Source organism: Eptesicus fuscus, chromosome 13, assembly GCF_027574615.1.
Source record: "Eptesicus fuscus isolate TK198812 chromosome 13, DD_ASM_mEF_20220401, whole genome shotgun sequence".
Lineage (NCBI taxonomy): Eukaryota > Metazoa > Chordata > Mammalia > Chiroptera > Vespertilionidae > Eptesicus > Eptesicus fuscus.
Genome location: NC_072485.1, coordinates 4,688,299 through 4,714,748, shown reverse-complemented (window position 1 = coordinate 4,714,748; position 26,450 = coordinate 4,688,299). Strand labels below are relative to the sequence as shown.

Sequence of the window (26,450 nt, the reverse complement as noted above, 5' to 3'; positions counted from 1 at the left end):
CCACTTTCTTCCTCTGGTTCACTGGAGAATCACGGTCTTCCAGTCCCATCAGAATTGGGCTAAAAAGTAATAAAAAATTAGGACAATTAGAGAGGGAGTGAGACAGCAATTGAGGAAGGAACAGCCACAAGACAAAAGTGTGGATTCTGAGCCGATCCAAGAAGCAAGCATGTGAGACGGGGTTTTCTGAAAGGGACGAAGCATGATCCTGTCCGGAGAAGAGCTAGCACGGTGGCAGGCGGACATATTCTGACAGAGTGGTCAGGGGGCCTGGCTAGGAAGCTTCTGCTAGCACTACATGATCTGCAGAGGCAGGACATGGGGGCTTCCAGAGAATGCTGTGGAGAAGCAATCAGCCCATTTTATTTCAGCCAAGAGTGGAAGTTAAGGAGGGAAAGGACTCCAAATTTAGGGGCCTTAGAGACCAGGGTGACAACGGTGTCATATGCAATGACAGAAAAAGATGAAAGTTGCATTTTCGACATGTTAACTTTTATGTTAATCCTAGCCAAGTGGAGAGAGGGTGCGGACAATGGGAGATGTGATTGGGGCAGGTGAGCGCTTGGTGTTTGGGCAGATTCCTCCCCGCCCCCTCCAGGGACCTCCTAACTTAATTCCAACCTGGCATTACAGTCACTGCTGGATGCTGAAGAGGATCAGAGCGCAACCTTACCAAGGAAGACTGCCAAGAGCGAGGTACTTATTCTGGGCATTTTTAAAGGTCCATGTCATTGGAGTATCAGCTTCAAACACTGAGTAGCATTTAAATATATATCAGAGCACTTTCATTCAAGCCTATTTAACATTTCTGAAATATCTAGATCAAAATGTTGGGTCAAATGACTATATTCCAGTAAAACATCTACTAAGAGAAAAAATTCTCCCCAGCCCACAACTCTCCTAAGAGATTCAAGACACCTGTCACATAACATCTCCTCGGGGCCAGCTCTCTCCACCTGACCGCGGGCTTCTCTTTTGAGGAGGAAAGGCCACACGTGGCCTTTGCTGTGCATGTGCATAGACCCCTCCATTGCCTTTTCTTCTCACCCTAGTTCAAGGCCAAGTGCACCACGCTTTTGAGACCAGCACTGGAAGGTCTTCAAAGAGAAACTGCCCATTAACCACAACAGCAGCTGCTGGCTGGAGCCTGCAATTTAAATCTCTGAAAAAGAAACTGTGGCTTCTGAAATTTAAACAAGGAGGTGCTACTTGTAATTACAAACATTCCAGTGGGTTCCTTCCTTCATTGCTGGTTTCCAAACAAAGGCTGTTTATTCGAATATAGTGGCGCTCCCCCTCCCCAAACCTTGAATGTAGGCATTCTTTTGTGCTTTTCACCTGGCCGGGCAGCTCAGACCCCTCAAAACCATCTCATGTGTAATTGCTTGTTTGGCTGGAAACCAAAAAACCAAATGCTTCTGATTTATAGTCCACATTAAATACATTTGAGAAAGAACCTCTTAACACACACCCACGCCCACACACACTCACACACACACACGCATGCGCGTACAGACTCACATTTCATGAACTTTGGAAAATGGAACAACCTATTTTCAAAAAAAAACACAAAACACAAAGAAGTTCAGAAATTAATACGAAAGCATTTCAACATTTCTAGTTAAAATTAAAAATTCATATTTTAAATCAATGGGGCAAATACTGATCAGTAAAAATAGTCATCTTTTTTCTCCCTACCTGGTGCCCCTATCCTACAAAAATTCAGCCCGAATACTCACAGCTTGTCGTATGGGTCTCCTGCAGTGCAGGAGAATTTTGCGATCACTTCAGTTACAGAATACAGGGAGAAAGTAGCACTAAGCCAGTCAGAAATGGGAAAAGGATTTTTTTTCTTTTAAGCCTTATATTCAAAAAATGCAAAGGCATTTATATACCATGGAGGCATTTTAAGATAAACATACAAATGAAGCTATGTATCCCCCAGCCACCCTAACAGAAGTCCTCCGGTGGAGGTATTCAAGATGAGAACTGGAAATGCAATCTCGCACCGTGCTTCTCAAAGCACACCACGGTGGCTGGATTAGCTACAATTACTGCGTATTTACACAACCATATTTACACAACAATAACACTCATCTTACCCAATCCAAACAAAACCTCGCTCAAAATAAACCAAACCACGCAAACAGGTCTCCTCAGTACAGGCAGTAATCAAACTCTGGCTTCGTGGTTTCTGCCTCAGCCTTACCCACCATACAAGCCTTCCCTCTGGGTACTGTCCTCAGTAAAGCCAGGGAGGGCAAAAACTCTGTAGGCCAGTTGGGAAGATGTACACTGAACTAACGGTACTGTGATTATGAGGGTGGGGGAAGGAGGACTGTACTGTACAGAGATTCGTTCTAAAGTAAATTATGGAAGAAATCATAGGATGTCCAGGATTTGTGTGAAACAATCTGGGAAGGGAGGACAGGTACAGAGGACAGAGAATGGGTGGCCGTAGGTGGATAATCACTGAACTAGGTGATTTGCACACAGCGTTAATTATGGTCTTTCTGCTTACATATATATTTGAAATTTTTCATAATAAAATGGAAAAGTAAAGAAAATATGATCAATGTAAAAAAGTCATCTTGCAAAAAAAATATTTTTTTAAAAAGACACAAATCATACTCAGCTTTTCCTCTGCTTAGTAAAAAGGGGCGAGTACCTGGTGAGGACATCAAGATGTGTTCTTGTTCGTTAATGAAGGACCCTCCTTTTCCCTCAGTCAGGGGGAAAGAGTCCTACTGTAAGTATGAACCCTTGGAAAGGCAAGTCAAAAGCTTAAAAAACGAAAGCTGAGGATTCTGAAACCTGGTTTTCATGCACTTGACTTCCCACAGCAACACAGCCCTGAGCTCCCCCGTGAAGGCGCTCTGATGGCGTTCACGCTGTGGCTGCCAGATCAAGTCCAGAGGTTTCGGAATCATTTGTCAACACCAAAGACAACCTTACCAAGAGCTGGGCCTTTCCTCCCAGAGGTCACTCCTCTGAGCCATGGGTTTATTACTTAAAACAGCAATAAATCTTGCTGCCTTCAGAATACAAACCATTCCCTGCCAAGATACTGTCTCCCTGTGATCCACACCCCTCTCTGGGCATCCCTGCTGGGAGGTGGAAGAGAAGGTCCATTGGCTGGGCATCCAGGGAACCCGCTCCCCGTCCCGGGTCCCGGGTAACTGGGCCTCAGTGCAGTGGTAGGCAAGGCCCTGCCCTCTCTGGGCTGCGGCTGCCTCACTGAGAAGTAATGGGATTTCACCAGATGATTTCTAACACTGTCCTCCCCCTTCCAACAATGCCAGGATTATAAAAATCTCAAATTCCCCAACAGGTGACATTAAGAAAAAAAAGCTTTGGTGCTAAAGTGAACATTTGATATTAAATACTTTTAAAATGTGAATATGAATACTGTATTGGGTGAGTTTCTCCATGTGCATCTATGTACATATGTGTGTATATATACATATTTGTATGAGTACACACACACACACACACACACACACACACACACACAGTAATTGATACCATTAGGTGCTTGTACGGAACTAATTGCTTCCAACTCAAAGCAGCAAATTTTCAATTCTGCAACAGATGTCGCTGTGTGATTTCTCCTTTCTGTGCTGGATTTTCAGTTTAAAAAGCCCAGCATAATGGTCAGTACTATTCTTCCCAAGGAGGAGATACAGCATTTGAATACTTTGGATTTATTTTTTATAAATTTCTTCATATGCTGGTAAATTTCTGTTCAAATCATAGCATCGATTAGTTTAGCCCAATTTAAGAAGGTCACTCAGGTAAAAATGGGCCTTTTATTAAACACACACACACACACACACCATTTTTAAAATGTAAATTCTAAGTGACTGATTAGCACACACAGAAACCCAGGGAATAAGACAGTTTATACTCACAGCAATATTATCAGTTTTTTAAAGTCTGAAAATCATTAGCAACATAAGCCGAGGAATAAGAATTCACGTATGTAGGCGGCCAAAATGTAGCGAGTGGGGGCAGAAGGCACTGCAAACTTCAAGAGCACCATCAGATTCTGGATTTTGGTTTTCACAGCATTTCTTTGAAAATAAATAGTCAGACTAATATTATAATTGCAAGACATCTTTCCAATCGGACATTCCCTACCAACCACCTTCTTGACACATGTCACAGAAAGGTGACATCTCTTTCCCTTCAACCAATATATCCTCCAACAACCATCAGCCTCAGCGGGTAGCTAGCATTTTCTTCTGTTGAAATTCAGAGCTGGGAAGGATTTCAAAATCTCCCTGTCAGACCCAGGAAAGCTGCTACCTGTTGAGGTGTTGGAGGGTGTGGAGTGAGATGAGCAGTTAGGGAGGTGAGGACCCACTCAGATAAGAATACAAAGTCAGGAAGTGAGAGAGGATGCGAAAGTGTCGTGCCTGTTGGCTTCTTCCAGGTCCCACTCCCCTTTACCAGGAGGCCCATTGGAGAAAACGGGATAAAGCATGTACAACATCCATATGAATAAAGCTCTTGTTCCAGAGAACTGCCTCCTCTTTTATTCCCCCCTTTTTCCGTATTTGTTCATTTCAAAAGATTGCTCAATGGGTCTCTTGTTCCTCTAAAATGTCCCAGGCAAATAATGCAAGCTTGTCTCGTCACACAAGTCACTAAATGAAGCCTTGTGCGTCTCCAGTGACACACTGTAAATATAAAGTGGCATTAATGAGGGATATTTTATCAAAGCTATCTCAGACAAGTGCGAGTCCCTCCTGTGGCTATTCAATTTGATGCACGGAAAGGCAACAATAGCGGGCGGCACTTCTGCAAAGTCCCCATCCTGGTCTTCAAGCCCCAACAGGCCAAGAAGCAAAACTCAGCCTCTGGGCTTGCCAGCGCCACCACGAAGCCCCACCCAGCAGCCACCCTCTGGGATGCTGAGAACGGTAAGAGGACCGGTCTGCTCAGGCTCAGGAACAACATCCTGCACCTAAAACCTAACAGGCGTGACTTACACTGGAATGGGCTCAGAAGACCCCATTTTAGCTGCATTTCATCAGCATCCCAACACCCCAGAAGGGCTGGGAGATTTTCTCCAAAGGAGGATGGATTCGGTTACAGGGGAAGACAGAACCTAAAGCTACTGCACAATGGCCCCGGATTGCTATCCCAGCAAGGATGTCAATGAAATAAGGCCAATGAAGTGAGAAGACAGCTCCAACAGGTTTCTCTAATCCTGGGAGTGGGGCTGGAGGCCTCTGAGAGCGCTTCAACTAAGAGGACTAAGGGAGAAAAGTCACGGGGGCCAGAGGACATCTTCTCTGGTAGGCTAGGACCAGGGGCTACACCAAGACCCCTTCTCAAACTGACCGCGCTCGCACACACAAAGGCATTTTTTAAAAGGATTTGAAAATCATCTACCTCCTCACTACAAATCAAACCCAATTACTTTCTAATTTGAACACAATCTGATAACCAAAATATAAACAGGGAGGTACACAAGAGCAAGAAGCTGCTTCCATGGTAACTGGCAACAGAATTTTCTTGTGGCTCTGACATGCACGGCTGAGTTCCAGACCGCTCCTTTCCAAGTCAGCACACATCCCTCGCTAGGAAGGCAACTTCTTCTTACCGCGAGAGAGGGACAAATATAGTACTGCTGTTACTACTCCGTGCCTTCGGTGAGCAGGCTTCACGGAGGGGTACCATCGAATCCTGCTCTGCTGCCAAGCGGCATTGCTCGGCTCCCATTTTTTGTCAAAAGGCAATATTCCCGACCAGCGCTTCCCCCCTCCCCCTTTTTTGCAGCCAATACAAGTCTATTGTTGCCTCTATTATGCGCCAGTTACCCAGCCTTTACTCGCGCTCACGTTTAACTGACACTGGCGCTTTTTACAATGCAGCAGCACCAAGAATCTCTTTCAGGAACATTTCATTGAACCCATCCAGTCAGAGACAGGACCCGAAATGAAGTTGTAACCACCCCGGCATCGGCTGAACCCAATTATCTCGTAACTCATAAATTAAGAATTCACAGGGGGGAACACACATAAACAACATCCGGAGAGACAGACCGTGGCATGGAAGAAAAAAATCCTCGGCTCTGGAACTGAAGCTGCTTGCCAGATTCCCACCCCTATCCGTCCCCAATGTGGTCCCCGAACAGAGCTCCCTTGCAAGCCGGCGTTGGGGAGGAAACAACCAACCCGGCATCCCCCAAATCCAAAGCTAGCACCCCCAGCCATCCCCATTTCATTCAGCGTGTCTCCTGCGGTGTTTACGTAACTGTGTGTCCTCTAGCGTGTAAACAAAAGGCACAGCCCGAGCGGAGCGGCGCCCGGAGCGGCACGGCGGCTCCCGCGCTGCGCGGGCCCGGGCCCGGGGCTCTGCAGGTGGGGCTGAGCTCTCGCTGTCCTCCGCCACTTGTTGCTCGCGGGTCCAGCAGCTCCGAAGCTGCAAGGAGGGGCTTTGCAGGCGCCGAGCCCTGCAGCATTGCCTCCAGCACCTCCCCCCTCCCCGCAACCCCCCGCGGCCTCGCGCCTCGGTTCCCGGCTCCCCGCGCCAAGCCCGCCGCAGGAGGCCAGGGACGCGGGGAAGCTGCGCGACCGCTGAGCTCGGCGGTGGCGGGAACGGGAGGCCGGGCGCAGCCCCGCCGGCCTCCTCGCTGGGGAAGAGCTCCCTTTTGTTAGCAAAAGCAAACACTGCCCTCTTCTTTTCCGTCCGCGCCAGCGCGCCCGGCACTCCGGCAGCCACCGGGCAGCTCCAGCCTCAGGGCTCAGCGTCCTCGGGGAAAGCGCGGGGCGTGCAGAGCCGCCCCCGGGCAAATTCCCCAGACAGCTCGGCACACGGGGGGCGCCCGGAGGCCCGAAGGGTGCTCGTGTGGCGCAAAGGCCGCGAACGCTCCCTCCACCACCCCCGGGCTGCTCAGAGGACGGGCAGCCTGAAATCTGGTGTCCCCACTCGCGGCAGAGGATGTCGTGGGGCAGGCCGACTGCGGGCTCCCGGCTCCAGCCCGCAGAGGCGGCGAGAGCAAACGCCCCCCGCGGGGCCGGACCGGGTAACTTTCCCTACCTGGGGCCTGGCCACGGAGCCCCGCAGCCGGGCGGAGGGGACCGAGGGGCCGCGGTCAGGCTGGGGGGAGTACTAGGGGCGCGCGGTTCGGGGCACAGGCAGAGCGCGGGGAGAGCGGAGCGATCGGACAAGTCTGGGGATGTCCTGTGGAGCAGTGAGGGAGCTCACCGAGGCGGCTGCGAGGCACGGGAGGATTTGGGGATGGAGAGCTGGGGAGTCCGCTGGAGAGGTGGTGGTGAATGGGCGGCCTGGGAGAGGCGAGGGCTGCAAGTTACGGGGACAACAGCGAGTTTGGACGGTTGGTGGGGTGCCTATGGTCCACCACCTTCCTCCAAATTCTCTAGCCCCCCTCCCAACCGGGCTCCCCATTCTCACTCCACTCCGCGCCAAGCCGTGGAGAGAAGATGTGGGTGCAGCCATCCCTAAGGACCCTAATTCACACCCAGCTGGACAAGGGAGAAGGGAACGACCGATCCCCTCAGCCCCTTCCATCTTAGCCCTGAGTTTCCTCTCCACACTCTCAGCGCTTCGGATTTAGGAAGTGGGGGACGGTTGTCATGGAAACGTTTCCACCACCACCCCTCGGCTACGGCTACTGGGGTGCCTTAGGAGATTTAGGGGGCCGATGGGCCTGGTCCCACACCTACCTGTGGGGATCAATGCCGCGGCGGAGAGGAGCAACAGCAGAAGCCGGAGCCGGAGCCCGGGAGGCGCCGCCGCCACCGCCGCCGCCGCCGCCGCACACTGGGATCCGCTCGGCAGCACAGCACTCGCCATGTCGGGCACCTGCCTCAGACTGGCGGCGGCGGCTTCCTCCGGAGCCAGCGCGGACAACTAATGATATGCTAATGACATGCACTGGAGGCGGAGTCAGGACCGACCAATCACCGCGCTGAGAGCCCAACCCGGCTCTCGGAGGACTTCCCCATCCCCCACCCCGCCCCCTGGCGCTGGTGTTCGGCGACGCGCCCGCGCCACCTAGGGGCGGGACGAAGGGGAGGGGCGTATGCAAATATGTTTAGGTTAAAATTCTTTTTCGCTCCCTTGGCATCTAGGAAAAAGTGTTCTCCCTGCGCCGGGTGCGTGGGGCGCCGGCTCCGGGGGGCGGTTCTAGCTTCCCGTACACCTTCATTAAGAATGCTTATAGCAAGCGCGATATCCCTAGGAGGTTCCCCTGCGCGGTGCACCGAGCACAGCGGCCTGGAAACCAGACGTTGCAAATTTCCGTCCCTCACCTTGCGCTGAAGGAATAGGTCTCTGGGAAACCGGGGGTTTCGGGAGTGGAGAGTGAGAGTGCAGGTCCCCGGATTGACAAAACAATCTGGGAGAAGTGCATGCGTGCTATGCACGTCCGGCGAGCAGGAGAGCCTGCTCAGCAACCTAGCGGTAGACTGGGGCATGGTTGGGAGAAAGGAGCCAGAGTCGGGCTCTGGGATTTTCAAGTCCGCGTCTTTGTGATAGATTCTCGGGAAAGGTAGCTGGAGGAGGATCGACGCAGGCTCCCCAGCTTGCTGAAGGTCGCCGTCCTGGTTTAATGTGTGTGTGTGTGTGTGTGTGTGTGTGTGTGTGTGTGTGTGTGTGTGTGTTTAATACATATGACCATATGTAATATATATTTACGATTGCACACATTCAACAACAAAATTATTCTGTCAAGGCTGCTGGGTGCAGTCTGGGAGGCGGGGAGTGGTGGGCGCCCGTGTGAAGATAGGGTTTGCCATGTTCCTCCTTCAGAGTTCAAACCCACTCCTCCCTGCTCTGCACCCCCAGGCCCCCCTCAGGCAGGTGGTCCAACAGGTGCTCTGAGCTTCCAGGGTCTCAGGGAGAGGCCCTCCTGGCTGGAGAGACTGGCTTCTCCCGACTCCACTCGCTCTGCCTACTCGAAATTGCCTTTGCTTTCTCTTGAACCAGGAAGCCCACTCTCCTGTTTGTTTGCTTCTTAATTACTTATTTTCTTCTCCTCTAGAAGATCATGTGCGCTCTGACCCTCTGTTGCTCAAGCATCAAATTGAAGGACGAGCCATATTAAGTGTAAAGGTTTATAATAATTTAAGTATTCATAGAATGCAGAACAATAAGATGTAGGAAATGCAATTTGCATAATAAATATCAATATCACAACAGCTAAAACAAACCATGACAAATTATCTGTGGCTAAATGACCAAGAGATTACTAAATGTGAATTGCTAAGTCTGAGCTATAGTCTAGTGGAGCTGCACTAAATGACTTGGCCAGGCCCTCAGTCCTCATCATGTTAAAAATAAATAAATAATAAAATTACGTATCAAGAAAGGAAGTCGAGATCTGCACACCCAACAAATGAGTTACACTTAAAACAGCCTCCTATTACCCATTATGCATAAACTAATTTCAAGACTGCCCTGTCTCCACAACCCTGGAATTTCTGCTCTTAATTACAGGCCACATGCATGAACGGCAGGCAGCCCTCCAGAAGTGGGAAAGCTCCCGCAGGAAAATAGCACCACATGAGGCAGGAAACCATCACCACATGGAAACCATCACCACATGTCCAGTTTGCAACGTCCGACCTATTCTTATGTCTCTGAAAGTAAATCTACCTGCATCAGACTAAAATGCAGAGTCCCAACAAAATCAGGATAAACAATTGGAGGCCATATAAACAATTTGAGGTATGAGCCATAAAGTAAGGTCCTATATGTCAGGAACTCGGGCATCCTTGCACAGAGCCTAGCACATAATAATATTATTTGCTATTACTATTACTACTTTGGCATTTATTGAGTTCTTCTTTTAAAAAATATTTTTTTTATTGTTTCAGGGAGGAAGGGAGAGGGAGAGAGAGATGGAAACATCAATGATGAGAAAGAATCACTTCCTGCAGGCCCCCTCCTGGGGATCGAGCCTGCAACCCAGGCATGTGCCCTTGACCAGAATTGAACCTGGGACCCTTCAGTCTGCAGGCTGATGTCTAGCCACTGAGCCAAACCAGCTAATGCTTATTGAGTTCTCAATTAAGTATTTTTCCTGCATAATCTCACTTAAATTTTTGGAACAATCCCCATGGTACATACTATTATTATCTCTCGTTTTATATTTTTTAAACATTGTTAGGAAAATTAAGTCATTGGCCCAAGGTCAAAGTTTCTAAAGTGCAGACAGAGCTTATGCAATTAACCACTATGCAATACTGTGCCTCAATAAATATTTGTTAAGTGAATGAATACATTTCACATTATAATGCATGAATCAAAACCATATCTACATTTTTAACATAAGGTGAAAATATGCCAGCAGTTCAGAAACATTTTTTTTTAAATAACAGGATTTCATTTTACTCCCAAGGAAAAACATTCCTCATGAAGCTGCATCTCCACGAGAATCTCGTCAGGCCCCAGTCCTCCCACACGGAGAACACAGTATGGGACATTGGAAGAGGTGGAGTGGTTTCATATCCCTTCATTCTCTTGGCACATCCAATGAACACCTACTCAAATTTCCAGTTGGCAAAGAACAGCACGGGACATTTTTGTAGGAAATGCTAATGCTGTATGACTTACCTCGCCAGAGGAATGCAAATAGCTTTAGAAATTTCCACCAAAAGAATGCCACCTGTGCCATAAGTTTAAGGAACTTACACATCCAAATTCCCAGGCCATGGACATCTTTATCACTGCGTCTCCATGGAAGGAACCAGAGCTGAGCCTTTAGGATTAAGCTGTGCTACCCTACCCACTAGCCACACTCCTCTCCCACCCCAGCTCTTTCACACTAGAGATATCGCCAAGTGAGTTAACATATGGAACATGTGAAGCACGTATCAGATTCCCGCAGCCGCTAAATGCAAGTTATGACTGCTCTGGCTTTCTCGGAGTAAAGCTCGTCATTTTCTGCTTTGTGGACTAGAACTCCTGGCCAACTCCAAGTTCCAACATTTTCCCCCTTGCTGCATGGATTGAACCAATTTTGAAAACCAGATGGTGTTTTCGCCATTTATAACTGATAATCAATTGTTTTGTGAATTTAATTTTTCAAGAAAGAACTGAAATACTTTTCAGAATGACAATCTGGGCGCTACTTGTGTTGGAATAAAATTGCCAGAAGCACCTAGAGCTCAGTTCTATTTTTTTTTTTCCTGAGAAAACTTGAAAGAGTGAGCGGCAGAGAGGCCCTATATTGTTTGCTCTCACAGCTGAGAAATATGGATAAACATATATGAAAAATAAGCACGGAAGGGAGATTAATGTTTTAGGGACTACATCACAGATAATCAGTGAGAACTAGTAACATCCTGCTTTTAAAAATGCTAATTACTTGAGTACCCATGTATAAAAAGCAATAAAGACAAATTATTAGGGAAAAGAAAACAATATTTGGAGTCAGCATTTGCCTACTACTGGGTTCTCTGAGTACCAGTAGGGAAGTGATTTAATCACCTTAGAGACTGAAGGTTTTTGTCCACCACCTCACCCCCAAATTCATGTGTTGAAGCCCTACCCCCTAAAATGATGATAGTTGGAGGTGGGGACTTTGAGAGGTTATTAGGTTTAGATGAGGGCATGATGGTGAGGGCCCTATGATGGGGTTGATGCCCTAGGAAGCACCAGAGCTCTCTCTCTCTCCACATGCAGGCACTGGAGAAAGGCCATAGCTAGAAGGCAGCCTTCTGCAAGCCAGCAAGTGGGTCCTCACCAAAACCCAACTATGCTGGCAGACTTCCAACCTCTAGAACTGTGAGAAAATAAATGTCTGTTATTTTAGCCACCCAGTCATGGCCTTTTATCACAGCAACCCGAGATGATTAAAATAATCCCTAAGCCTCAGATTCATTGTCAAAACTGATTAAAATTATAATAAATGTCAACTTTTTCTTAAATGTTTTCCATAAAGTAAATTAGTATTATGTTAGAATATTGGGCTGGGTAGACTTTTTTTTTTTTTCAAATCCTCACCTGAGGATATTTTTCCATTGATTTTTAGAGAGAGTGGAAGAGATGGGGAGATACACAGAGAGAGAAACATTGATGTGAAAGACACATTGATTTGGTGGCCTCCCACACCAGGGCCCGCCAAGGTACATGCCCTTGACCGGAATTGAACCCGGGACCCTTCAGTCCGCAGGCTAATGCGCTCTCCACTGAGGCAAATGGGCATGGGCTGCAGAGATTTTTGGTCTGTCCAATAGACAGCTCATGTATACTTATATTAAGACTAAGTAATTCATCTTTGGGGGCACAGTCTATGAATCTTTATGAAATATAAAGCCAGCTAAATCCATATTCCTAAATGAGTACTTAAACACTTTGCCCACAGGTTTATTCTTCTAGATTCACAGAGTTGAGAGTAAACTCTTGAATATTAAGGGTTGAATATCAGTTTGAAAGAAAGGGAAGTGCTGAAGTAGATTGCAGAAACTGCCCATAACCTGGGTCAAGGAGCAGCCCCAATGCCTATGGAAAGGAAGTTTGCCATAGGGACCAAGCCATCGTTTCTTCCAATCAGATATCTAGGAATATATCTAGTTATACATGGCTGATCCAAATTTATATTCAGTAAAAGACAAAAATCATAGAGCACCCCAATGGAACAGTCACTGTTAAATCTGGGACTACAAAGATGAATGAGAAACCATATCTACTGTCAAGGAACTCAGAGTTAGTAGGGGAGACAGACAAGTACCACAATTATTATATGTGACAAAGCTATTTTTAATATGTGCACATACCTCTATGTGAACAGAGAAAGGAGTCACCCAACTATACCCAACTACGGGGCAGGTGTGGATGTCAGTGTATGAGAGGAAAGTTCACATAAGAGAATGTTTATGAGCTGACTCTTAGCAGTTGAACAAGACTCCACGAGTGCACATGAATAGAGAAGGAAGGTGTGACGAGAGAAAGGCCATTTGCAAGGCCCAAAAGCTTAGGAGAGCATGCTGTATTTGGGGGGGTAATGACAAGTAGAATGGCTGGATCACAGCTTGCCAGACAGCAAGTGGCAAGAGAAGAGGCTGGGAAAAATATATAGGAGCAGGAAATGCCTTAATTGATATGCTAGGAAATTTTGATTGTTGATTAGAGGTAATGAGAACCCACTGAACTAGTAGAATTTCATGGTCAGATTTACACTCTGGAAAGAGTATTATATTGATACGGTTTAAAAAAAAACACACAAAAAACAGTGTTAGCATTCCGTAGATATTGGTACCATTCTCCCATGATATGTACAGAGGTATGGAACAGGTTCATTTGATTGCTTATTGTTTGTTTGGGGAATGGGCAGTGAGAAGAAGATGAGTATCTTACTTTGGGACAGGTTGGCTTTGAGGTGTCTATGAAATATTCAGCCGGGCAGTAAATCATCTGAAATGCTGGTTTAGAACTCAGATAAGTGACTAAGCTGGGAGTCAAGAGGTGACTAAACAAGGAAGAGGTGGTGATTAACCATCTCAATTGCTACAAAACAAGTCAAATAAATACATTTCTCAAAAATTATGAAGAGTTGACATTAAAGATAAAATTCTGAGGTTCAGTATGTGACCAGCCTCACATTCGGTGTAAACAGTTTGATTAAAGTTTGACGAAATAAGGAGAGAGATACAGTATGTGCTAATTTTGCTTATCTTGCCAGTAGGGCAGGAAGATGTGATTTGCTAGTGATTTTCTAATATGGAAGAAATAGCTTTAGAGTTTTTCAATTTGACATTCAATTTCATTGATACTGACAGACAGCCTTGGGTGGCATAGAAGGATTGTTGCAACTGAGGCAACTCAACTAATTATCACATCTAGACCTTAGTTTTACCTCCAAACTAAAATATGATTGGTCATGATGCTGCAAAAGTTTTCTCCACACTTTAAAAGTCATATATCTCTGATATGATGTCATAATTGTCAGATCTAGCTCTGTGATAAGCCCACCGCAGTACAGCACAACTTCCCAGGCAGCCGGATTTCAGCAAGATCCATTAAAAACAGACATTGATATCTATAGATTTTCATAAAACTGCAAATATAAAATAGCCATATTATGAATATGAGATTATATCACTCATGCTGCTAAAATATGACAATGGCTATATAACTTTTTGTAATATTTGTTATAAACAGGACAAGCTCTGAATAGAAATGGTCTTGATAATCTATCTTGCAGTCCCAAACAGGAAAAGTTTTTAGGAGCCTGGTCTCAAAAAACCATCATTGGGTTCTTATGATGGAACTATGGTTTCAAATGACACTCAGATCGCTCTCTTGCATTTTGAATTGGATATCCTACGTGTTTCCTCTTTCGGGTTATCCCTGCATGACTAGTGGACTACTTAAAGATTTTGTATTTTCACACTAAAGTGCCCATGTTTATTCGTTCTTCATACTCTGTCAACTTAGATCAAACCATTGTCTGAATTATAGGAAACACCAAACCCTAAATTTCCAAAGGACTGCATGTAGTTTAGCAATGCAATTCACATGAAAGTCAATGCCAGGCTAAATCCCATGTAACTCTTTGAAAATGTAGGGGTTTGTCAAAAGGGTTCCAGAAGAGGAATAATCAGCTTCCTGTTTGCATTTTGTTTAGATTTTTTTTTTAAGTTATTTTGGCTCTCCAAGGATGCCCTTCTATCAGCTCGCAGGAACCCCACGTGCTGCTTTGAGTATCTTTTTTTACCAGTCCCCAGACTGTGAAAACTGAAGTTCAGTTTGTTTAAAGATTGTGTTTTGAAGAAAAGCAAGGCTTAATTTTAGTCTTTCATGTTCGCTGACAGCATTGTCACTTGCTAAGCTATTTCTCTAAGACTTTTGTTACTATACTAATATCTCTCTATATATTTTATTTATGTGGCCTGGTCTGAGATGAGTAACACAATTATGCCAAAACCTCGATATATCTACTAGATGCCAATACACAGAACAGGCAGACCCTCTTGCACCGCAGTTAATAAAATGCAGTAAATAACATAGTTTTAGAAGCAATTAGTACAGTTCATGACTTCAATTACAAAAAAAAAAAAGCCCTTATGATTTCTAATAATTGTTATTTATCTCCCATCTAAAGTGTTCCTCTTGTGAGTGTCAGCTTTAGCCCAGAAATAGCACTGCTGCTGCTTCCCATGCCAGACGAGGCAGAGGCAAGGATCAGGGCCCCAGAGCCCACTGCGCTTCCCAGAGCTACTCCCAGGGACTGTGGGTTGATGGTATTCTGCTGTGCCGTCCACTCCTGCCTCCCACCAGAGTCAATTACCTGGCTTCTCAGCTCACACAGCCAACCCGAGGAGTGCTTTCTGCTTGTTAATGCAAAGAAGGAGAAAAGTCTCAGGAAGTCGATTCGAAATTCAGAATGGTTAGGAATCCCAAGTTGGGAAGTCGTCTGGCACATTATTTTCCTAAAGAGTCGCTTTGTAAAGCAAGATCATCCTAATATCAAATGGCACCAACTTCCTTCATCTGGTTGCATTCCTGCTGGAGCATGAAGCCAACCGGAGGGAGGGGCCGCTCAGCCATGCGCAGCCCTCTGTCGCCAGGCCCTGCCAAGGCCTATGTTCTGCTCCTCAAGCATCTTCCAGGGAGGGGAAATTCCGCAGGACCCAGGGACATCATGCGTGGTATTTAAATGACTCTGCCCCCTCTGCTCAAACTTACAAGGCATCCATCACACTCCTATTGCAGATACCAGCGTTACGCGGTAATACATATGCTCAGCGTCTCCTGCAAATAGAATTTCTGATTTATAACTTACAAAGTTCTCTCTTCTACCCTCTGGGTTTGCACTGTGGCTCATCCAGGAGGTTTTACCAAATATGTGTTTGGTTCTGAAGATAAAAAGGAAAAAGCTCTCCTCCTCTTTTCCCCTTCCTCCATTGACTGCACTAGTGACGCAGTCTTTTGATTTAAGAAAAATCCTATCGGGGACCTAAAGGCGTGTCATCATGGCGGCATCACTTCTTCATTATCTAATTTCCCCCCAATTGGCAGGTTTTTATTCTTTCCAACCCAGTGATAAGGGGGTATCTGGAAGAAACAGAGAAGCCCATCGTCGGTGAATACCTTGAATTGCTATGGATTGTGACTTTTAAAGCCAATTCCTAGGAACCCAGCCTTTTTATCTTCAAATGTTCAAAATTAATTTGCCGAGCCATACAGATGGACTCTCTCTCCTCGCTAAAATTGGCTTTAAAATCACTGAAGTTTAGACTGCACTTTCCATATGGAAACAGAGAGGAGGTGTTTTTTTCCTCTGTTTTAGAACTATATCATTGATTTATTTATTTTGAATAATTGAGAAAAGAGATCTGTTTTGCAGAGGGCAAAAGGGCTGCAGCTAATGCACAAATATCGAGTACACTACACTAGCTCAACTCAATCATCGGGGGCCTGGGGAGACTCCAACCTGCTTCTCAGAGGCAGGCTAAAAATCACGCAAATGGAACTGGTTTGCTAAATCAGGTTACAATGGCCAATTCCATATTGTCATCATTTTCAAAAGATTGCTCCTCTACTCTGAAAGGCATTGCAAAGGAACACACACAGAGGAGGAGGAGGAGGAGGAGGAGGAGGAGGAGGAGAGGAGGGAGGAGGGGGAGAGGAAGGGGAGGAGAGGGGAGGGGAGGGAAGGGAAAGGGAGGGGAGGGGACCTATCTTCTTTCTGGAAAGAAGACCTGAAGGATATCTTGGCATTCTTATTCCCTAGCTTTCCTACAAAGCCCAAACCTCAGAATCCCCGAAAGGCCACCAGGAGAACAACCTAGAAATCACATTGGGAAGACTATGTCCACAGCCCCCTACTCATGGCTCAACTGCCTTTTTCTCTCAGAGTGCTTACAGGATGTCTTCTTAGGTCTCTAAACCCCATAAAAGTCATCATTTACAGACACTTTGCATTTCAGTGATACCCTCTACTCTTGAAGGAATTTTCATTTTTCTGAAGGTCGCGCAGTCTGTGGACTATTAAGTTTGTTTATTAAGGTGAAAAAGCAAAAGGGAGAGCAGGAGTGAATTAATATTTTAGAGCGCTATGTGCCAGGATATGTGCCAGCCTGTCTTACATGCATAATGTATTCTGTTTTAGAAGCTCTCCCTTTCTTCCCACCACTGATAAGCATATCATAAAGGCTCTTTCTGGCAGAAATAGGCTTATTTTGATGCTAAAAAAGGTTAAGGGGACACTATTTGAATTTTTGCTGAGGGGATTCCAGATTGTCAATCTACTTCCCTGGATAAAAGGGATAATACAGATAGAATCTGTGTTCAAATACTTTATTGCTATTTCTCTTTGGTCAGTTTGAAATGCATTTTGACAAAGATTTACAATTTTAATGAGAGCTGAGAAAAATGGAATGAGGGAGAGAAGCATCAATATTTCCCCCAAGGTTTAAGGTATATTTTCCTAATATCGCTCTCCATGAAGCTCAAGTGTTGAATAGATCTGCCTTCAACTTCCTTCACAATTGCTTTCCTGGGTATTTCAAAATTAATCAGTCCAGCAAATAGTTATTGAACAATATGTTTGGCGCTAAGAAAGATACAAAGCTGAACAAGACATGATCTCTTATCCTAAAGAATTTATAATTGTTTTAAAGAGGCAAGATCTGTGAAAAGTTAACTGACAACTCAAGACAGTATATGAGAAGCATATAGTATGAAGAAGGAAAGAGCTAGGCAGATATTTTAAAATCCTGTTAAATGATTTTTTAATTCATTTTTATAGAGAGAGGAAGGGAGAGAGGAACATCCATCGATGTGAGAGAAAAACATTGATGGGTTATCTCCTGTACATGCCCCAACAGGGGATTAAACTCACAACCTAGGTGTGTGAACTGACCCAGAGTCAAACCCACAACCCTTTAGTGTACCAGACAATGCTCCAACTGAGCAACCCGGCTAGGGCTACATGATTTCTTATTGTACAGTTATAGTTACTTCAAGAAGCAGTTTATGTTCCTATGCAAATGAAACAAAAGATCTTATATAACACTAGAGGCCTGGTGCACAAAATTCATGTATGGTAGGGGGGGTCCCCTCAGCCCAGCCTGCACCCTCTCCCATCCGGACATCCCTCTCACAATCCTGGACTGCTGGCTCCTAATTGCTCACCTGCCTGACTGCTTGGTTGCCTCTAACTGCCCTCCCCTGCCAGCCTGATCGCCCCTCACTGCCTCTGTGTACCGATCTGATCGCCCCTCACTGCCCCTCACCCCACTGGCCAGGTCGCCCCCAACTGCCCCCCTGATGGCCTGGTTGCCCCCAGTTCCCCGCCCCCACGTCGGCCTGGTCACCCCTCACGGTCCCCCTGGTGGCCTGGCTACCCACGTAGCCTGCTGTTCAGTCGTTTGGTCATCCCTCACTAACTCCCTGCTGGCCTGGTCGCCCCATGCAGCCTGCTTGTTCAGTCGTTTGGTCGTCCCTCACTAATCCCACTGCTGGCCTGGTTGTAGGCAGCCATCTTGTGAGGGTGTGATGGTCAATTTGCATATTACCTCTTTATTATATAGGACTAGAGGCCCGGTGCATGAAATTTGTGCACGGTGGGGGGAGGGCATCCCTCAGCCCGGCCTGCACCCTCTCCAATCGAGGATCCCCCACTGGCTCCTAACTGCTCACCTGCCTGCCTACCTGATGCCCCTAACTGCTCCCCTGCTGGCCTGATGGCCCTAACTGCTCTCCCCTCCTGGCCTGATTGCCCTAACTGCCTAACTTCTCTCCCCTGCTGTCCTGATCCCCCTATCTATCTGCTCTCCCTTACTCTCCAAGCCCTTCAGACCCCCGGCATAGGCATGCTGAGAGCTCTCCACCGTGGCCCTGCCCCCATCCTGATTGGTCATTACATGATAGCATCCTGGCCAATTTGCATATTCCTCTATTATTAGTATAGATAATCCACTGTAAATACAACCAAATATCAAAAAACATTATACACTTATACCTCCAAATGATAGACCTCCTAATACTGATGCCTTGTTATTCTGAGTTGCCAACTTAAAAAAGAATCAGCACTGGATGCCAAATTTGCATATAAGCTCACTTCATATGGAAAGATACCCTCTCTCCTCCTGTTCTTTTCTCACATCTTTCCTACCATTCAAAACCCTAAAGGACATGGTAGCAGCTGATTAAGGGCCGCCAAAATATGTAGGGCTCATTCCTGGAGCTTGTGAATGTTCCTTCATGAGGAACCATCACCTAACATGAAAAGTGGTCTTTGCAGAGGGGATTACTGTGAGGATCTAGATGCAGAATGAGATTATCCAAGGGGGCCCTAAATGCAATCACAGTTTTCTTTATGAGGAAGGCAGAGCGAGGTTTAACGTACACACAGAGGAGCTGATTTGAAGACCGAGCAGAGAGTAATTTAAAGGTACTGGTCTCGGAGGTTGGAGTGAGGCTGCCACAAACCAAGATACACCCGCAGCAGCCAGAGGCTGGCAGAGGCAAGGAGAAGATTTCCCCTGGAGCCTGTGGAGACAGTGCCGCTCTGCAACACCTGAGCTCGGCCCAGTGACACTGACTGCGGGCTTCTGGTCTCCATTTATCTGTCTTGTTTTAAGCCTCCAAGTTTATGGTGATTTGATACAGCAGCCGCAAGGAACCAATACAGATACCAATATTTATTAAATGTTCACTACAAGCCAGTTACTCTATATAAGACGTCTCATTTAATTCTTGCAATAGCTATCATTATTATTATTATTATTATTATTATTATTATTATTATTATTGCATGGTTGAGAAAATGGCAGCTCAGAAAGGCTAAGTAACGTGCACAGATCTGTCTGACTTCGAAAGCCCATGCTCTTTGCGCCAGGCCATACTTTCTCGGGACCTTTCTTTTTCCTCGACTGGCAATCATTCTTGTGTCAAGTTAGAATAACCCAGCCTGATGTGAAATGTACCAGCTTCAACATGTACATGTGTCAATTTTTTTCCTTCTGTCTGCTCCACGGGTTCCATTCCAATCCAACACAGACATGCAGATCCCGACTTAGTTTAAAGGACACAAATCAAAACAGAACACCATTGCTTCCTTGCTGGGGCACCTGACCTCGATTTGGGACTGTGACTCTCCATGGAACAGGCCCTGTGGCAGAGCTCCTACCTGCCTGGGGCCCAGATTGCAAAGTTGCTCCTGGCTCGTGCTGCAGGCACACGTGTCTGATGGTGACAGTGTGTGCTGCTAGTTCCCGTTCTGGCAAAGGACACTTGCTACTAGAGAAGAGGGGCTACAGGGAGAGCAGTTAATTTTGCCTTTTTCCTCCTCTTCCCTTTGATGGTTGCCCTGGCCTTTGAAGTTGCTCAGACACACAGCCTGGTGGGAGGGGTGCCAGCTGCCCAGACACTGCTGGCAGGAGACTGAAGAGCTGCTGTCCTCCCTCTGCAGACTGGGAGGTGTGCCCTGTCGCGCCGCTTCTTCCCTGGGGTTCTGCTCACGGGGAGCTGACAGATAAGTCCCAACCTGTGTGCTGGTCTCCAAGCGTCTGCAGGATCAACGCTGGGCCAGGGTTTTCTGACTCCAGCATCGCCTTCTCGAGGGTCGTCCCTTCTGTGGGTCATCATCTCTGACATCTGAAAATAGTGGTGAAGGCGCTCTGTCTCTTTCTCTTGCTTCTTTTCCCCTCTTCACGGAGCCACCTCCTATCCAAACCTTTTTGCGGTTTTCTGGGCTAACCTTTCTATGTCTTCTCCTTTCTTTCCTGTTAAAATGTAAACTTCTTCATGGCCTGGCATTCATTAAGCACCAACTTGCTAGGGTTTATACTGTAATAAGGCTTAGCACGGTGCCAAAGGAGTGAGCCCAGCGGCTTCATGGAAGGGGCAACAAGCAGGCAGCAAAGGGCTGCGAAGAGAATCCAACCTGCATTTTCCTGCAGGAAAAAGAAAAAATCCTTTTAGAGAATAGCTCCCTACGGAAGCACACCCACCTCGAAGCCCCCAGAAGCGTCCCAAAGACTACAACACAGAGCCCAGAGAAGTTCAACTCCACGGACCGATGATTGGGAACAACCAAACATGGAGATCCAGGAATGGAGGCAAAACACAGTCGAACAACAAAGAGGAAACCTTTGAAAGGGAGAAAGAATTGGAGACTCCAGGAAGTCACATAAAGACTGTGAGGGGCTGAGGAGAGGGGCCATGCTTAGCAATCCACAGATTAGGAGACACGGAGGGTTAATAAGCATGTCCTCTCACAGAGACAATAATCAGCCACGAAAAAACTCTGGTAGAAACTTCTAGAGCCTGGTACTGGATTCTACTAGTATTAGGTACCACCAACCACCTTCTTCTCCTTCGGGACTCAACTCAAACCTCAGTTTTTCCAAGAAGCCTTCCTAATTTAAGAAAACAATATTAACAATGCTGCTATGTTTATTAATAATAATAATTAAAATGTGCCCTGGCAAGGTAGCTCAGTTAGTTAAAGCATCGTCCTGATACGCCAAGATTGTAGGTTCAATCCAGGGTCAGAGCACATACAAGAATCGACCAATAAATGCATAAATAAATGAAACAACAAATCAATGTCACTCTCTTGAATGCGCTCTTTTTCTTTCTCTCTCTCCCTTTCCTCTCTCTCTCAAATCAATTTTCTAAAAATTTCCAACTTTCAAAATAGTAATAATTAAAATGTTTTGAACACTTACCATACCAGGGTTTATGCTAAGAGCTGTATCAAATTTAATACTCTCTGTAATAGGGAGCTGTTATTCTTACCCGCAGTTCCTTATTCACAGATAAGGAAAATGTGGGTTGGAAATATTAAGTACTTTACCCAGGGTAACCATTACTAATGGTAAATCCAGTAAGGAAACTGGACCTAAGTATTTTAATTCTAAGCTCCATGTTATATTGCCAAATGCTATGGTTGTTCACACACACACAAACACATGTGTACTCTCTTTAGATCATTCTTATGAAGCTTGTTCTCTGCAATACCTCTTTGGTTTTCTTCAAATATACCCATGTCATGAAACGCCTTTGACCAATTTCTTTCTTCTACTCTTTCTAGAAATGTTGGTCAGTTGTCCCAGGATGCTGGGACGCTTATCACGCATGCCCTCTGTGATATAAAAAATATCTACCCATCGTAATTCTCTGTCTCTTGGACCATGTTGTTGAACACACCTGATCCTTTATTTTAACACCCAGCATAATACCCATTCTCTCTTTCCTAAGATAAAGTCACTATTACTATGTGCAAAATGTTTTCTTAGTCATTAAGGTCAAAACCAGAATACAAAATAAAGGCCGGATGACAAGCCATAGGTTTCTCCATGGGACAGTGGAGAGCTCAAAGGATGAGTGTGCTGCAGTCTGTGCCTCTGTGGTCTTTGGCTGAGAATGTACCCTCTGCCATGTTAGCTCAATAGTGCTCGGTGGCTCAAAATCCTTAACGTGCATCAGAATCACCAGAAGCGCTTGTTGAAATACAGGTTCCTGTGTCCCATCCCCAGAGATTCTGACTCAGTAGCCTGGTGTGGGGCCCTAGAATTTGCACTTCTAACAAGTTCCCAGATGCTGCTGATGCTGAGCTGGATGCCACATTATGAAAACCACGGGTGTCAAGATATGGATTTATGTACCTATTTTTGATCTAAATAATATAACCAATCTGGGCAGCTTGGGACAGTGTTAAATGGACAATATATCTGAACATGTGTATATAACTGTCCAAAGCGTGTACACTCAGATTGCTTCTTTTTCTCCTCATAACTTCCCCATGAAGTAGCATCATAACATGGTGTGTCTACAATAGTGAACTCTAATGTCCAACAGGACTTAGTTCAAATATCCAATATCCCCGTTACTAGTTGTGCTACTGTAGGCAAGCCTCACTCAGCTCTCTAAGACTCATTTTAAAAAATGAAAAAATAACAGGAGTTTGTACTTTGTGGTGGTGGTGTGAGGACGAACGGAGATAATGCAGGAAATGCGCTCACACTGTCTGACACTTGATAAATATTCCATGGAGGCCAGTGCCCTTATTCTAATCCTACTCCAGGCACAAGGAATAAGGGAGTTGCTCAGGGTCCCTCGCCTGCGGGGCAGAGCTGAGCCTCTGACTTCGATGCCAGGCTTCTGGTGGGGTGGCTTCCTCACTTTGAGGACTCTACAGATGGCTTTACGGATGGTGGTATCTCCGTAGATGAAGCCTCAATGAAGCCTCGGGGGAAGGATCACTTTTATTCCACATTTCTTTAAAGGCAAACAAACACCCTTCATAAATCATTTGAAGAAAAGCTTCATGTATTCACAGCTGCCAATGACAAAAACACCCGAGCACAGCTTCTCTTTGTCCCTTCCCCGTCGAATGTAAGTAAGGCTCATCCCAGGCAAATCTGTACATGAGGTGCCTTTAGCCCACCTCAGGGGCAAGTGTCCGTGTTCTCTTTCCTCACTTTCCTTTTCAAAATAAGGAGGGGTCTGCTATCAGTCATTCAGCCTTGTTCGTGGATTGGTGTTAGTGTGAATGAGTTTCAATATAGAGTTACCTTTGTGTTTTAAGTCTTTCACATTTAACCATGGGAAATAAAACCTTTTCTTCATTCACATACATTTCAGGCATTAGCTGGCAGACAGGGAGAATGAGGGGAGTTCAGAGAACTCTGTGATAGCTTCTCTGTCTTTCTGAGACACTAGAAGGATGAACTGGGGACTGTCAAACTACTTCCTCCAAACCAGTGACTTGCTGGGAAATGGCATAGGATGGGGTTAAAGTGGGACCTCCCAGAATCTCCGTTACCCATCCCCCTGCCAAGTTCCCCAAGTAAACATGTAGGTATGCAAACCTCACTCAGCTAAATTGCCGGCCCTCCACTTTTTCTTTATAAAAGTTCTGGAATGAGTGTTCCAGACCCTCTCACCTCCCCGCCTTTCTTACCTGACTACAGGTTAGGCTTCTTTCTCCAGTCCAGCACAGGAACTTGGATAGATTGCTTAGCCTTCCTGAGTGTAGATAACTAATTTTGAAAAAGAAATAGCATCTCCCTCATTGGGGCAACCTGAATGATAGACGATACTGTAGGCAAGACTCCTAGGACAGAGCCTGCACCTGGTGGACGCTTCATAAATGCTTATTCACGCATTCATTCCAATGGTCAGTCTGCTATTTGGCCAGCCCTTAGAATAAACATTATGTGCACCTACTAGGAGCCAGGCACTAAGCTGGCCACTGGAGACACAATGTGAGCAAGATATTGCTCTTCTTTCCTAAAACGTAGTCTAGTGCAATGGTTCTTATCCCTGGATATGAACCACAGCGTCTGGTGGTGGGAGCTTTTCCTGGATCCCAACCCCAGATCTCCTGGCTGTGAGTTTCTGGGAAGGACAATACTGTATTAAAAGCTCCTCTGATGCATAGCCAACGTTGAGAACCACTCTGGAGTTAAATCTCTTCCCTTCCCTCGACCACCCCAACATTAACTCTGCTTTTTCCCCCTCCTTTCCCTTGCCCCAGGGAGACAGCACGGTTTAGGTTTTCTGATACATTCTTTGTTATTTGCGTTACTATTTTTATTTTAGTTAGCATTAAATATTGTTTTGGTCATAACATTTGTTGATTAGTATCTTGGCACACATCTTTCTGATGCCCATATATTCCTATGTCCGGTAATAATGTTTATGACAGAGAAGTCTGTCATTGAGATGCATCTCCTTTGTTGATAATGGTTATGCTTGTAGACTTAGTGCTTTCTGAGAGCACTAAGTCTCTTTCTAGAGCACTGGAATTCCTCTGGGTCTTTGCTCCCCATCTTCAGGCCTTACGATAGGGCTGGCTTCCTTGAGTCCCTATTAATCAATATAACAATTTGTGGTAGCTTGAAGCTCAAGTTTCCCATCTAGATCGGGGTAGTTACTGGTTGACAAAGCAATATCTCTGGGTGACAGAGGCCTTATAATTATGAAGTTCATACCAAGTGCTGTAATTACTAGGATGATTTATCACTCAAAAGACCCTTGATAGTTCAACCAACTCCTTCAGAGAGCCAACCAATTTAGCTCTGAATCAATACCAAATGTTATCCAAAAGTCAAGTTCTGTTGTAAGACACTAGACCCTTGACTGATCAATAGACAGATAGACAGATACGCCAGTTTTAGGCTGGTCAGTTATAATTTTAAGCTGCCAGTTTTAGAAAAAAGAAGAAGAAGAAGAAAGAAAAAGGTTAAAATCCCTAGATTGGATGGAATGGGCTGAAGTGTTTTCAAATGAATTTGAGAAACTGAACTGTTCCCAGGCGGAAAGATAAAATGTGAAGCTGCCATCAGTCTGGCTCTGGGCTTTCCTAACCTTTTTACTGCTGGATAATGAGGAATCGGCCATAATTTAGACACAGTATTCTTTTCACGGATTAGGTTGAGGTTTAGGGGGTAGAAGAGAGAAAGGGGAAGAGAAAGACTGACCTTATAGTCTTGCATCGTCTCTCTCCGGTGGAGAAGACTTCCCCAAGAGGCACATCAAGGGAGTGTTGCCCTCTGCATGTAGTTGTGACGAATTTCAAGTCAAGAGGGCACTTAAATTGGATTTATTGCAATTGGAAGAAAAGGAATTGTAATCTTTATGAGCCAACAACATGGAGCCTTATAACAAGAGAATGAAGGATCATTTCAAATTTAAAGCAAATTAGATTACTGGGGTCACCCTTCTGTGGGGACATCATGCCTGAGACTGTTGCTCATCTATTTGACATCCTTCATCCTCCTCCAGGTTTTGCATTAACATTTAAGTGCTTTGTAAAAATATATTGAATACTCTTATGGAGTAAAGCGTCCTAAAAAGTCAAATAATGAGTGGGTGCAAATTCACTGATCCGTGTGCTAAACCAGGGATGCCTTCCCTTACTCCTCGACCTGTGAGGAGCCTCGCCAGGCCACCTGGTCCAGCACCACGCCTCTAGGTAGGACACACCCAAATGTTCAGAAAAAGCTGTCACATTTCCCAACTTTTCGTGGAAGGTGACTTTCTGGCTTTTTCAGTTGCTTGTTCTGCTTTACAATCTCTGAGCAAGACCAATGAATTCTGCCTTGTGTCCTTCTGAACTCTCGCCTTACGATTTAAGACCTTGTCTCTAACCTTCTCATTTACACCTAGCCCTTCAAACCACCCACCACCCACATCATTCGGATCTCAGACATTGCCTGTAATTAAACTTCACTCCTAACCGAAGATCTTTGCCATAATTATATCATTTAGCTTTTAAGGGAATGTCTGAATTGACATCTATGTGTAATATGTACAATATGTATCCATCCTGTGATAGATCTGTTTTCTGTTTCTCCTCAAAGCAGGAGCTAGTATGGCTCCCCTCCTTCAACCCCAAGTCTAGCTCTGCATCCCTCTCCCCATTCTGGGCCCTGATTCCAAGCTTCTTGAAGTCGAACTTTTCCACTTTCCATTTCTTATGTCTCTCAAGAAGTTGGCAAAGTAATTTAAAA

General features: G+C 45.6%; 1 protein-coding gene across 6 annotated transcripts in view; it reads right to left on the bottom strand.

Annotated features, from left to right (window-relative positions):
* Positions 1 to 7,865, bottom strand: part of CADM1 (cell adhesion molecule 1) — a 368,112-nt gene extending 360,247 nt beyond the window's left edge. For all 6 annotated transcript variants that reach the window (XM_008150135.3, XM_008150136.3, XM_008150139.3 and 3 more), the window contains exon 1: positions 7,698 to 7,865. In XM_008150135.3, the coding sequence (XP_008148357.1) occupies positions 7,698 to 7,827 (130 nt within the window). In that variant the 5' untranslated portion in view covers positions 7,828 to 7,865. The remainder of the gene's footprint in view (positions 1 to 7,697) is intronic.
* Positions 7,866 to 26,450: the final 18,585 nt, after the last annotated feature.